The 13,457-nt window shown below is 40.5% G+C and overlaps 1 protein-coding gene across 1 annotated transcript in view; it reads left to right on the top strand.

Moving 5' to 3' along the window:
- Positions 1-5,462: 5,462 nt before the first annotated feature.
- The window catches only part of slc35f1 (solute carrier family 35 member F1), a 172,106-nt gene continuing 164,111 nt past the window's right edge, over positions 5,463-13,457 (top strand). The window contains exon 1 of the mRNA XM_070435830.1: positions 5,463-5,882. Within this exon, the coding sequence (XP_070291931.1) occupies positions 5,758-5,882 (125 nt within the window). The 5' untranslated portion in view covers positions 5,463-5,757. The remainder of the gene's footprint in view (positions 5,883-13,457) is intronic.

Raw genomic sequence — 13,457 nt, 5'->3', positions numbered from 1 at the left:
GCGATGTCAACCTTTGTCCTTGCGCGATTATGTACCCATACAACATTGTGATATACGACGCTATCGTCCCCCTATTGGCCAACCCTAAACATTTTAATAAATGTTGAAAACGGCAGTCATTGAGAACGAAGTGAAATTGCGTTATGTTCATAACGCATCCTTGCAAGGGAGAGGATTTTCCTCTAGTAAGTTTAGGATTTTTTTTTTTTTGTAGGTGTCTCAATTATCCAAAATGCCATATTTACTTCTCTAACAACCCTAGTGATGCCTTTAGGAGATCAGATTTGACACAGTGTAACATGAGAAAAGGTGACAGACTGTGAGCTTCTTTCTCTCTCAATACAATAAATTGGTTATTTTGTAGAGGTTTATTGTCTTAAAAGATTCCTTCCTATCCATGAGAATTTAGCTGTAAAAAAATTGTCTTAAAGTGATGCCCCCGAACATTTCTATAATTTCAGTAGTTTTGAGTGGTACTAGCTCACGAGCCAAAATGGGTGCCCATTTTTTGTTCACTACTTCATCCAATTGTGTACTACGTCATCCATTTAGTACGATATGTTAAGTCATGCAAACATTATTTGTTTTTGTGCTAAAGATCTCAGACTGCATCTTTAAGTAGGATATCAGTCAGATATGAAGGACGCATTGGGAGTAAAATTATTGACATTGACCCAAAAGTATTCCCCTATGTGCTGTGCTGTCATGGCCTCTTAAGCTGAGGGGATGAAAAGAGAAGTCAAACTGAAGATATTCTCATACCCATTCTAGAACCAACCAGTAGTTGTGTGTGCTAGATTCAGGCTCATTTCTGTTTTTATGCAATAGCATTGTGGGRCCACTGAACCACAGGAGGCTGGTGGCACGTTAATTGGGGAGGACGGGCTCGTGGTAATGGCTGGAGCGGAATAGGTGGAATGGTATCAAATATATCAAACAGGTGCTTTCCATGTGCTTGATGCCATTCTATTTGCTCCATTCCAGCCATTATTTTGAGCCGCCCTCCCCTCAGCAGCCTCTGCTCTACTACAGAAAGTCTTATATGAGATATTAACATAGTTTTTACAGCTGATGTAGAACGACTAAAGCATATTTTAATTACTCCTTCCTTTCAGTTGACTGTTCTCCCTGCTGATTGATCAACAAGGGGATGCCAGAAAGCACTGTCAGTTTCCAGTATGCTGGCTAAAAGCAGCTAATTATAAATAGGGCTGTGAGTGCATTAATTAACAATTATGAACATGTGACCTTGTAGGAGGCTTGTACTTAATTTGTGAATGTTTATTTTAATCTTCATGTTCAGTCTGGTGGGGAAATAAACACATGCACAGACATGGGCTTCTAGTTGTAAACAGTGCCAACGCCACTGTGAACTGGGGTAGGGCCTGGTAGGGGTTTTCGCATTGTGAATAATGTTTCCTGTGTAGCGCTGAAGTAACCATGGCAACCACGTTGTTCATCTGTGTATGATTGTAAATAATATGTCAAACATTTCTTATTGATTTAGAAAAAGGATATAGAATCCAATTACATGTGTACCTATTTTAAATGAATTGAAATGGAAAACTGGTTATAAACTGCTAATTTATGATGTAGGATCCTGCTGTCTTTTTTGTTCACTTCTGTWGTTTCATCCTTTCAAGATAAATGACTCAATACTTAAAGGCAGCATTAATAGACCTTGGTCTACTACTACAATAAACAGCACTCCTTCTCTTTATCAGTAATAACCTGTGGCAGTCCCCCATTTTGACTTGATTCAGTATTAACAGTAAAACTGCAGTGAATATCCATTTGGTTTAAGTTGAGAAATATCACAGTATGTTGGTACTATGAATAGTATCAGATCAATCATGGAAAGAGCAAAGCCCAACCCCAGTGTTGGTAAATCTACATGAATTATTCACAGCATATTGATTCAGAATAATATCTTGGTGGATTAGTCCAAGGCTAAATCATCATTTCAGGTCCCTTTATATATACACAAGCCCAGTCAGGACACATTAGGGAAGACATAAATACATCCAAGGACTATTAGGTTTTATTAAGACCTGCTAGTGGCCTCTGTTTTATTCATTTGAATGATTTGGCCTACTATATTTAGTGCCTACACAGTTGGGTCGTTATTTCTTTGCCTTCACAGGACGTCTGTCATGCTCCACTAACACAGCAGATAAGATGAATACCCCCTGATGGATCACTACACAGGGTTTGAAATTGGAAATAGGGTTTGGCTACTGATAGCCTTTCAGACAGCATCACAATTATATGGCAGTGACTGATTCCTCTGTGTGCTTATTCCTGTAATAATGCATCTCAGCTTACGAAAGCGAAATCGACAACGACAACAAAAACAGATCCTGCTAACTGCCACACTGGCTGATTTGTTACTGTTTTATTAATGCCTAGTTATCATGAATAATCTATGAGTACCTTGAGGGCTGCCTCGAGGAATGCTAAAGAAAGACTGGCGCTTGAAAAGATTGTACTGAATATGAACAGACAAAGCCGCATAGTACCACATCAACACGTTGAAAGGAATGATCAGTCCTTGAACATGCACAATGCTGCACATGTGGAGAGTTCGTGCAACAAAATAACCAYAGACGTGGACTGGGAAGGGACCAGCTACTGTATGTCTGAGGATTCCTTCCTGTATTGAAAGTGACCCTTGAGTGGAGTAGACACACAGAGACCAGAGAGTCTGGAGGTGTTGTGTGTATGGCAGAAATGCTACAACTCCCCCAGATCGTTGTATGTTTCCATGACAACTCTGATAGGTGATAGCTGGAGTATTGGTGCATGACAATGTTTCGCAGCGCCTTTTCAACCTCCAGCGGATGGATGATTAGTGCTGTCTGGGAACATGTAATTGTTGGAAGCAGCCATTCCAAACATGTACCAACAGACGTAAATAAACCACATCTGAATGACTACATAATAATAATGTAATATGTAGCCTAATTAAAGTGTGTGTTAGCAGATAATATCTAGAGTGTTCTAACTGGCATCGGTCCGTTTAACAAACAGTTGGATGGATTTATTAGCTCCACAGGTATATTGTTCGGAGCAACACAGGTCAATACATTGACGAGGTACATCCTTGACCGCACCCGTCTCTCGGTGTACTAACAACCTGCTAAGGTTCTGAGGGGCTGAGACGGACAGTGAAAGTGTGTGTCATCAGTTCAGCCCATGAACAAGACTATGGCTATGTTTACACACGCAGCCTAATTCCACTAATTGGTATTTTGACCAATCAGGTCAGCTCTTTTGCCAACAATTGGGAAAAATATCAGAATTGGGCTGCCTGTGTAGGACCCATCCCAATGGATGACCAAAATAGAGGAAGGAGAACACCCAGCATAGTTAAATATAGTCAGATATTTATAAAGTAAAGTAAGTCCATTTGTACACATATGGCCCCCATATCAGGAATACAAGGTCAAAGCTGTTCCATTGTCTCTAAGTCCGAATAGGATGAGAATCAGCGGTCTAGGACAGACTAAATCTTACAAACGGACAGTCACAAGTATTAGAGGTCTAGGATGGACTAAATCCATAGCTGCTATCAGCTACCCTGAGCGTTTTCCTCTGTTCCAGTGAAAAGTGATCTGTCCTCAGCTAATTCTGTGACTCCAACACACAAAGAATAGGCTACTGCAAAATGCTATTGCGACAGAGATTCAATGGCCATTCACATCTTCCACAGCAGAATGTCTGTATTGTTACGCAGAAATATTTATACATACAATTTATTTATAGAAACAATTTACTTCATCAATTTCCCTGTCAATTACCCTTTAATTCTGTGTTTCATTCTGCCTAATTAACAAGAGGGGTGAGAATGAGTCATCGTAATTTGTGMAGCAGCCAGCAGGTTGACAGGAAAGTGCAGTTACTTTCCAGATGCACAGGTAGTAGAGAGACTTCCTCAAACTGTTAAAGGCTGTGGAGGCACTTGATGTGGGCCACAACGACCCCACGAAACCCCTGCCATCTCCAGTGGGCATGTGAGTGGGCTGTTGGAGCCAACACTAGGGATAATATATTCATTGATATTCATTGTAGTTAAAGTATTTTTTTCACTGTTTGATTATCACTGATTATTTATTTGCCTGTTTGATCTCTCCCTCATGAAACACATGTACTGAAGAAGACTCAAGGAGTTGGTCCTATTGGTAAAGTAGTGTTGGCCAAAGAAGATCACGGAAAATTCCACCACCAATGTACCCCAAACCAAAGCCTTTATATTACCATAATGTGTTGTTCACCTGTCATCGTTCATGGCCTCATGATGATGTGTGTGTGACAGGGTGATGGATCCACACGGTGTTCCAGGTTGAAAAACCCCCACAGTTCTCCAGGACATAGGGACTGCTGTGCTGAGCCATGAAAATGGCTTAAATAGAGGCTGTAGTAAGCCCTCTGACACGGTGTAACATGGCCATTTGAATGACAATAATGACACCCGATGATTCAACAGTATCTAGATTCTCATACACTGTGCTGCTGTAGAATTACATCAGAGAGAAGAGGCCTTTCCCTCCTATTGCTGCTCAGATTACATTTCATCATTCATAATTTMATTATTCATGGAACATGCTGTTTTTCTCCCTGTAAACATTGTGATTGTCGCTCTGAGTGACTCATGTGGTTTCCACCAGAAGATTGACAGCTCCAAAACAAGCCCGTCTTGACTGTCTGTGAAAATGTCCCTGTGTGGGCAGAGAAGCAGGGAGATAAAAAAAAAAGACTAGGTTATGTTGAGGTGTCTTTCTGACTACAGGAAGCAAAGCTCAGCTCACTGTTTTTAGTTGTGCTTAAGTTCAAAACTGTCTCATCACCACTAACCCGTCTGTTGTTTGTGACAGCTTTCCTTGACATCTGATCTTGTGACAGCTAGCTTCGGTACAGAGTTAGGGAGGGCGGCAACACGAGACTATGCAACAGCTAACTTGACTTCAAGGTAGAGAGATTTTAAGGTTTGGTGAATAAAGTAGACATATTCAAAGGCACTGGAAACATTGCTGTGATTCAACTGATATGGATGACATGACATTTATTTGAATTAATATAGAAATATTTCCTTTCTTTTATCCATTAAAATAGAATCAGTAGGTTATATCCATATGGAATATTCAGTCAGTCCAGACMCTTTTGAAAMTGAAAAAGTCAAAATAGGTTTACATTTCCATAATGCTTATTTTCGCCAATGAACACCTGCATTGCTTATCTGTTATAACCCCACACCAGACTATTTGTAGGGACTATGTATATAGAGCACAACTATCCGCTTTATCTGCAGGCTATTTACATTGCTGTATTCCAACAGTAGGCCTAAATCAGTGGGTTTATTCCTCAGGTTCAACAGCACTAACTGTGGTGAAAGCACTCTCCCTGCTGGCTAATAAAGGTAGTTCACGTCCCTTCCAAAACCAGTCGCCTCTCATAATCACCGCACAGTCTGAAGCAGGCATTCAGAAAATGCACACTGACGAACCGGGGTACCTCTGCAAACATTTCATTAGGAAACAGGTGCATCTTTCATGAACTCCCCGCGTGTGTGGCCAACACACATTCTTCACTGTTTGTAAATACAGCAGCGTCATCATCTTCACCTGTGTGAACCATGGAATGAATGCTGAGGTTGTCCATCGCGCGCACCGATAAGCGGATCTAGTCGCTCGTGGAGTACCCGAGCCCCACGTCCTCTCCCTACACGGAGCAGAATGCACCCTGGTTTCTGATCGTTAAATGTTTAGTTCAGAGATGATATCCTCGCAGCAGAATCATGTTGTCACCACCATTGAGACAATGCCTCCTGAAACCATTACGGCATCGCCGACCCTGGTTCAAAGGATAAGAAAAGTGTTTAGCAGGTAAGAATGAGAAATGTTAGGTTACTCCCGACTTGACTGGACCAAATGTGATAAAATGCATACAATTCAAGCATAGGCTATGTATAATTATTCGTTTTTAATTTTACATCAAACACTTGACATAGCGTATTATTGTTGCTTCATTCGTTTCTTTTGTAAAGCACCACTTGCCAAGTTTAAATTCAGTGCACGTTTATCAAAACGTCATTTTCTGAAACAGCGGAGCAATTGGTCAGAGCAAGAAAAACATATTTCAGCAGTGTGTGAATGCAGTTTTACAGTAGCCTACATTGTCGTATTTCAATAAATATTGAAATGCTGTTTTTGGTTATGTGTTTTTGATATTTGTATGGAAACAATAGTGTTGTAGCATGAAGATTCAGCAATCATCAACCACCTGCATAAATCACAATTACCTAAAGTAGTWGCCTAGTGGTTCCCAAATTGTGGTGTCCAGTTGGGTCGCGCGGGTAGTCCATTCATAGGCGCTGTCTTCTGCCCTTGGGAGTACTGTTATCTTTTGGCCGGGGGACGCATCTTTTTGCCGGGGGGCTTGGACTGAACTTTAAGCATCACTTGGGGTTACGGTTTTGGAAACATACCTATATTTCATATCAGCAAGATATAATTTTCAAAAAATCTAAAGGTTAAATTACTGCACACCGTTATAGGGTTAGTGTCCCAACACATCTCCATGTTAAAGCGCTTGTTACTAATTAGCTACAGTATCTAACGTGCTTGAACGTCTGTTTGTAAGTGTAACTGTGTAGGACGTATAGCGTAAGTGTAGTTAATCAACTGGAGACGCACCAGAAACCTGCTTCAGTAAGTGTACCTTTTTTATTTGAAAGATTATTTCTTGCTGATATGAAAGGTAAATTCCATATGTTTCGAAAACCATATCGCAAGTGATGATTGACATTTCTAAACGTTAAAACGGAGCATTGGGATTGTCGTTCACATGGTACCACCTGTATAGCTGATAACCCTATAATGCAGAATGCCTTGGTCCGTTGTATTTTTTTTGCATTGCAACTAAAACTTAAAAAAATAATTTGTATACATTTTCGAGATGAAAAAAACAACACTTTCAGTGTAAACATAGACTAAAACAAAGTATAGAAAAGATAATGGACCCATATTTTGAAATAATAACCTAATAATACATTTACAGTCAACAAAATAAAAGCTACACAATCAGGTCCCCATTGATTTTGTTATAATGTTTGAGCATAAGAACACAGCACTAAGACATGCTTCGGGAACTTCGGAGACTACTAAGTATTTTTTTTAAATCTCCCGCTTTGGGCTGGATGTGTCATTGTGTAGTTCATACATGCATAATATATGAGCAGAATTACTGTTCTACCTCAGTTCAACACAAAATCCCTAGTTTGAAAGCAATTTATTATATGGAAGCTGTGCCATTTTCCCCACATGGGCCAGCCCCCTAGCAATTCGAGTTCTAGCCAATGAGCTTCAGGCCCTGGCCATTTGAGTGACAGCTAGCAAGATGCACACACAGCAGAGAGAGAAAGGGCAATGACGTGGTGTACATATCTGCACATATGTGAATACAGTATGCAATTTTCTGAGACTGCTTTTGGCTTGTGAGCGCTACTTTAAGAATTACTGGTTATTAAGAAGTATACAAAAGTACTGGAAAATCTCTTTAGATTTTGTGTAGAATTGCAGGAAATTAGTTTAAACTGCACCATTTTATGTCAGCTCCATTCCAGAATGGATAGAATTGCAGAAAACTTGCCTTTAAAACTGCATCACTTTATTTCAGGTCCATAGCCAAATGTTCTCTCCGCTGCCAAGATTGTTTTTGACTTATTCTTTGGTCTGTTTGTTTTTCCCCGTTCAACCCTTTTGGTGGGTTGCGACTCAAAAGACACCTCAATTGGCAGGTCACGAAGCAAAAAAGTTTGGGAACCCCTGATATAAACTGATACAACCTATGGAAGAGTAATGTTTTGATTTTCATCCTGCTTGTGTTATGCTTTTAAAATGTGTTACTTTTCTCTCAAATTATGTCAAAAGCCCAAAACCAGCATTCCAGACTCTCTTAAGGGTTCAAATTAGCAATTGTAGTGTATGCTATTCACTGGTCAGAAAATAAGTAATTACTGGTCTCTGCAAATTCTGTGACAGTGGTCATCAGCATAATGTCAAGTGGAGAGTCTGGGTGAAAAATACCTGTCAAGCCCCTTTGTTCAGTGGTGTGTCCCAGTCAATCATAAGTTTGCCTTTTTTTCTCTTTTTTATTATTTGAATTATATTTATTTATATATACACTACCGTTGAAAAGTTTCGGGTCACTTAGAAATTTCCTTGTTTTTGAAACAAAATAAATAAATAATTGTCCATTAAAATAACATCAAATTGATCAGAAATACAGTGTAGACATTGTTAATGTTGTAAATGACTATTGTACCTGGAAATGCAGATTTTTTATGGAATACCTACATAGGCGTACAGAGGCCCATTATCAGCAACCGTCACTCCTGTGTTCCAATGGCACGTTGTTTTAGCTAATCCAGTTTATAATTTTAAAAGGCTAATTGATCATTAGAAAACCCTTTTGCAATTATGTTAGCACAGCTGAAAATGGTTGTGCTGAGTAAAGAAGCAATAAAACTGGCCTTCTTTAGACTAGTTGAGTATCTGGAGCATCAGCATTTGTGGGTTCGATTACAGGCTCAAAAGGCTAGAAACAAAGAACTTTCTTCTGAAACTTGTCAGTCTAATTCTTGTTTTGAGAAATGAAGGCTATTCCATGTGAGAAATTGCCAAGAAACTGAAGATCTCGTACAATGCAGTGTACTTCTCCCTTCACAGAACAGCGCAAACTGGCTCTAACCAGAATAAAAAGAGGAGTTGGAGAACCCGGTGCACAACTGAGCAAGAGGACAAGAACATCACAGTGTCTAGTTTGAGAAACAGACGCCTCACAAGTCCTCAACTGGCAGCTTCATTAAATAGTAGCCGCAAAACACCAGTCTCAACGTCAACAGTGAAGAGGCGACTCCGGGATGCTGGCCTTCTAGGCAGAGTTGCAAAGAAAAAGCCATATCTCAGACTGGCTAATAAAAATAAAAGATGGGCTAAAGAACACAGACACTGGAACTCTGCCTAGAAGGCCAGCATTTACAATGACGGCCTAGACCGGCCAAACCCGGACCATGCTGGGCCAATTGTGCGCAGCCCTATGGGACTCCCAATCACGGCCGGTTGTGATACAGCCTGGATTCAAACCAGGGTGTCTGTAGTGACGCCTCTAGCACTGAGATGCAGTGCTTTAGACCGCTGCGCCACTCGGGAGCACCCACATGGGTCTTACAGCAAAGCCTATCCAAACCAGTTGGAGACTCATTAATTGAAAACAAGGGTTTACTTGAGTCATCCAAACCCCAGGACCAGAGTTGTTAAATTAATACTCTGTTGCTTTTTTTTATTCCTCTCTCTGCTAAGATTTGGTTTGGATCAACAGTGTGTGTGTGTGTTTACCAGTGCCATATCACCTTAAGAAGTGTGTTTGTGTGTACACTCTATACTCGAGCAAGTGGTGCTTTGTGTTGGTTCCTCTCTTGTGGAATGTCTGTGGCATGTGCTTGTGTATCTGCTTATTGTGTGTGCCTCTGAGCCTCAGACAGGGGTAATGGAGGTCCAGCTGCGACAGTGAGAGGGCACAGTGGAGGATGACAGCTGGTGGTCTTGCCTTGGTCTGCCTACTCTCTACTTTCTCCCTCTCTTTGCCATCTGCTGCTCCTCTTCATCCCTAGAACTCCCATATAGCCAGAGAACAATGTCCCGCGAGGTGTAATCTGTGCAGGCCCAGATCTGGCTGCCCACTCGGCTGCTTTGGGGCTATTGTTGTCCTGGAGGGAGAAAATTCCACTCTCACTGTGAAAGTGACTCGCTGTTGTTTTTGTTATCATGATGTTGCTAAGGGCTGCCCCAAAGAATCAGGCTTCAAGGTTTCTGTGACCAGCTGGAAGTTACTGTACTGAACTGTCCAAGAATACAATAATACTCTTTCTATGCCAAGAGATATGAAAAAGGCCATCTCTGAAATGGCTGGATGGATGCAGATAAATGTGCTTCTGATGGATTGGAGCATTCTTGTATCAGGGTTGTGAAGTGTTGTGTTTGCGGAAGCTTGGATTAGCTGATGCCATGACGGAATATCAGAAAAGGGAGTCTGCTACACCACTAGATAGTAATCTATCACCTACCACCGATGAGTAATCTATCAACTACTCCTGTTTTTTTCCCATCATCTCTCTAACCTTTTAGCTATAGGCTAATGGCAGCTTCAGGATCTATTTGTTTTGATAAGGCTAAAAGTTTACATGCAAATCAATATTTGAAACAAAAACATTCATCAGGTAGTGTAATGTAGTGAGCAGGTAAACAATAGGTTTGTAAACTGCAGTATATAAATTATGTAAAGATGTACTCTATCCTAAAGGGGAATGGTGAACAATTACAAGCAATACAAGTTTCGGAACTGCTTTTCCCTTTAGGGACTGTGCAGTTTTATTGTTTTGCAGCATGTCACAGACTAGCTTGAGGGAATTCATCAACACAACAACAGAGAACAACAGAGTAGCACATTTGCACCAAACTTGATTTCTGTCTCTTGACTTTATTCAGTCGAAGCAGATCTTTGGCTCTGTGGTAATTTCCCACAACAATGCGTTTACTGCAATGATCCATCTTTTTTCGCAGCTTTTGAGCTTTTCTTGGCTGCCTGAAACTTTCTATTTTTTATTAAATATTWCAAGAACTGTAATAACATTCATTGCTTGAATGGTGGGTTGTAAGACGAATAAAAAGAGACATGTCCTCTGAATCCATTATCTTATGGGTCATTTTTGTCCAGCCTGGCCTCAGGGCACAAACAAGACACATTTTATGCTTCACTGTAGAAAATGGAGGCTCCGTCTCCTTCAATGGAGCTCTTTTATTTCAATTACCAACCTTGTTGCGTTCTCTCACCTCATAAGATGTATTTCTTTGACTATCTTGCAATGGTGCAACTGGGCAATGTACACTGAGTATACCAAGCATTAGGGACACCTCCATAATATTGAGTTGCAAGCCCCCTTTTGCCCTCAGAACAGCCTCAGTTCATCAGGGCATGGACTCTACAAGGTGTCGGAAGCCCATTGTCACGGTGTTCCTCCTCCTCTTCATACGAAGAGGAGGAGTAGTGATTCGACCAAGGCGCAGCGTGTGCAAAATACATCTTCTTTATTAGAGAAGAGAGAGAAAACACAAAAACGAACACTAAACACAAACTAACAAAAACAACAAACGACCGTGAAGCTAGATAACGTAAGTGCACATACAAGCAACAAACGTTCAACAAGACAACTACCCACAAAAGCCTACTGCCTATGGCTACCTTAAATATGGCTCCCAATCAGAGACAAATGAATGACAGCTGTCTCTGATTGAGACCCAATCYAGGCAGCCATAGACATAACTAGAAAACCTCACTCTTCTCTACCCCATACACCTACAACACCCATAGACAAAACAAAACACACACAACATACAATGCCCACCCCAACTCACGCCCTGACCAACTAAACATATAAAAATAACATAAAATAGGTCAGGAACGTGACACCCATGTTGAGTCAAATGCTTCCCACAGTTGTGCCAAGTTGTCTGGATATCCTTAGGGTCGTGGACCATTCTTGATACACACAGGAAACTGTTGAGAGTCAAAAACCCAGCAGTGTTGCAGTTCTTGACACAAACCGGTGCAACTGGCACCTACTACCATACCCCGTTCAAAGGCACTTAAATCTTTAGTCTTGCCCACAGAGTTACACATGGAGTAAAACAAACATACAGTCAATAATACAGTAGAAAAATAAGTCTATATACAATGTGAGCAAATGAGGTGAGATAAGGGAGGTAAAGGCAAAAAAAGGCCATGGTGGCGAAGTAAATACAATATAGCAAGTAAAACACTGGAATGGTAGATTTGCAGTGGAAGAAATACACAATACATACACAATACATACACAATCCAAGGCTTAAAAATCCTTTAATCCGTCTCCTCTCCTTTATCTACACTGATTGAAGTGGATTTAACAAGTGACATCAATAACGGATCATAGCTTTCACCTTGATTCACCTAGTCAGTCTGTCATGGAAAGAGCAGGTGTCCTTAATGTTTTGAATACTCAGTGTATATCTGTAATGACAGTACTTTAGGCTGAGATCGATTACACACAGGATTGAGAGTGATCTAATCAGTTATAATATAGTAGTAAGGATAGATTCTGCCAGACATAGGCTCTCTTTTACTCATTAGTTGTTGTCATTCAACCTTGTGAAAGTCAAGCAGATGGAGTACTTCAATAGGGAGGTTCATCGTTTCAACTCCTGAAAAGAGCTCCTGAGCAAATTTTAGGCAATGGCACTCTTCTTATCTGCAGCTGGAAATACAAACTTGTTCCACCTCTTCACACAACAATAATTAAACATGGATCAAGAAATGTGTGTGCTGAAGCAAAACATTTTTTTCCCCGGTTCCTGCATTGCAAAAGAAAAGGCTGTTTGATAGAAATAGCTAGAAATTAATGGTGGCTTTGAAAATTTAGTGGCCAGCCGGTGGTTATTTTCATGGCTTTTAAACCAATGCTTTTTGGTTGTAATGTGTGATTGAGGCTCCAATAGGAGGGTTCCACTGCCAGGCAACCTGGGGTATAATACATGGAATTTGGGCGGCTGTCTGAGGAAACGGCAGGCGGCGAGCATTGTTCTGGTGCATCCAAGCCATTCACATGGCTAGGCAACACTTCCTGGGTCTCACAGCGCAACTTTGTTCCTCTTTCCTATGGCAGCATGACTAGGCACTGAACAGCTGAAGTTAAAATGGTTAGAATGTCTGGAACTATTAAAGGGAACCCCAGAATCTATCTGGCCCTTTAAGATGGAATGTGAAGACTGGTGCTTGGTTGAATCAAAAACTTTCAAATATAAATTGATAACATTTTGTGAAATATTTGAAATACTTAACTCAGCATGATATAGATAGTCATACAGAGCTTGGTCTAACAAGCAATCCTAGTCACTGTCTCTGCAAGCAGATCATCAATACTAAAGCTCTTTGCTGAGCCATGGTTGAATGTCACTTGCAGTTTTGTAGTTTAATTTCGGAGTGTAATTTCAATGTAAGTCAGGTCAAAGAGCCTTACATGAGAGTCACTCTGATGTCAAATGGAACCATATAGAGTCAGACAAAAAGTTCACTCTGAGCAAAAGTTGAAACTGAAAATGGGGTATCCAGTCCCAGCAGGTCTAACCTTTGTCAAGTCTCAGATGTACAATGTCCTGTTTGTGTTTAGTTTAATACTGACAAATGCTACATTAGGGTGATTCCTCATGAAACTAGAACAAAAAAAGACCATGATTTTGGAGATTTTCACGAAATGTAATTAAAGGGTCCTTGTTAAAGGGGCAGTGCAGTTTAAAAATGTGACTTCCTGTTTTTTTTAATGATATTTCCACACTGAGGTTGAAATAACACTGAAATTGTAAAAATGA

Source organism: Salvelinus sp. IW2-2015, linkage group LG28 (assembly GCF_002910315.2).
Source record: "Salvelinus sp. IW2-2015 linkage group LG28, ASM291031v2, whole genome shotgun sequence".
NCBI classification, from domain to species: Eukaryota; Metazoa; Chordata; class Actinopteri; order Salmoniformes; family Salmonidae; genus Salvelinus; species Salvelinus sp. IW2-2015.
Note: the sequence above shows the minus strand (reverse complement) of the source record. Positions and strands in the feature narration are given on the sequence as shown.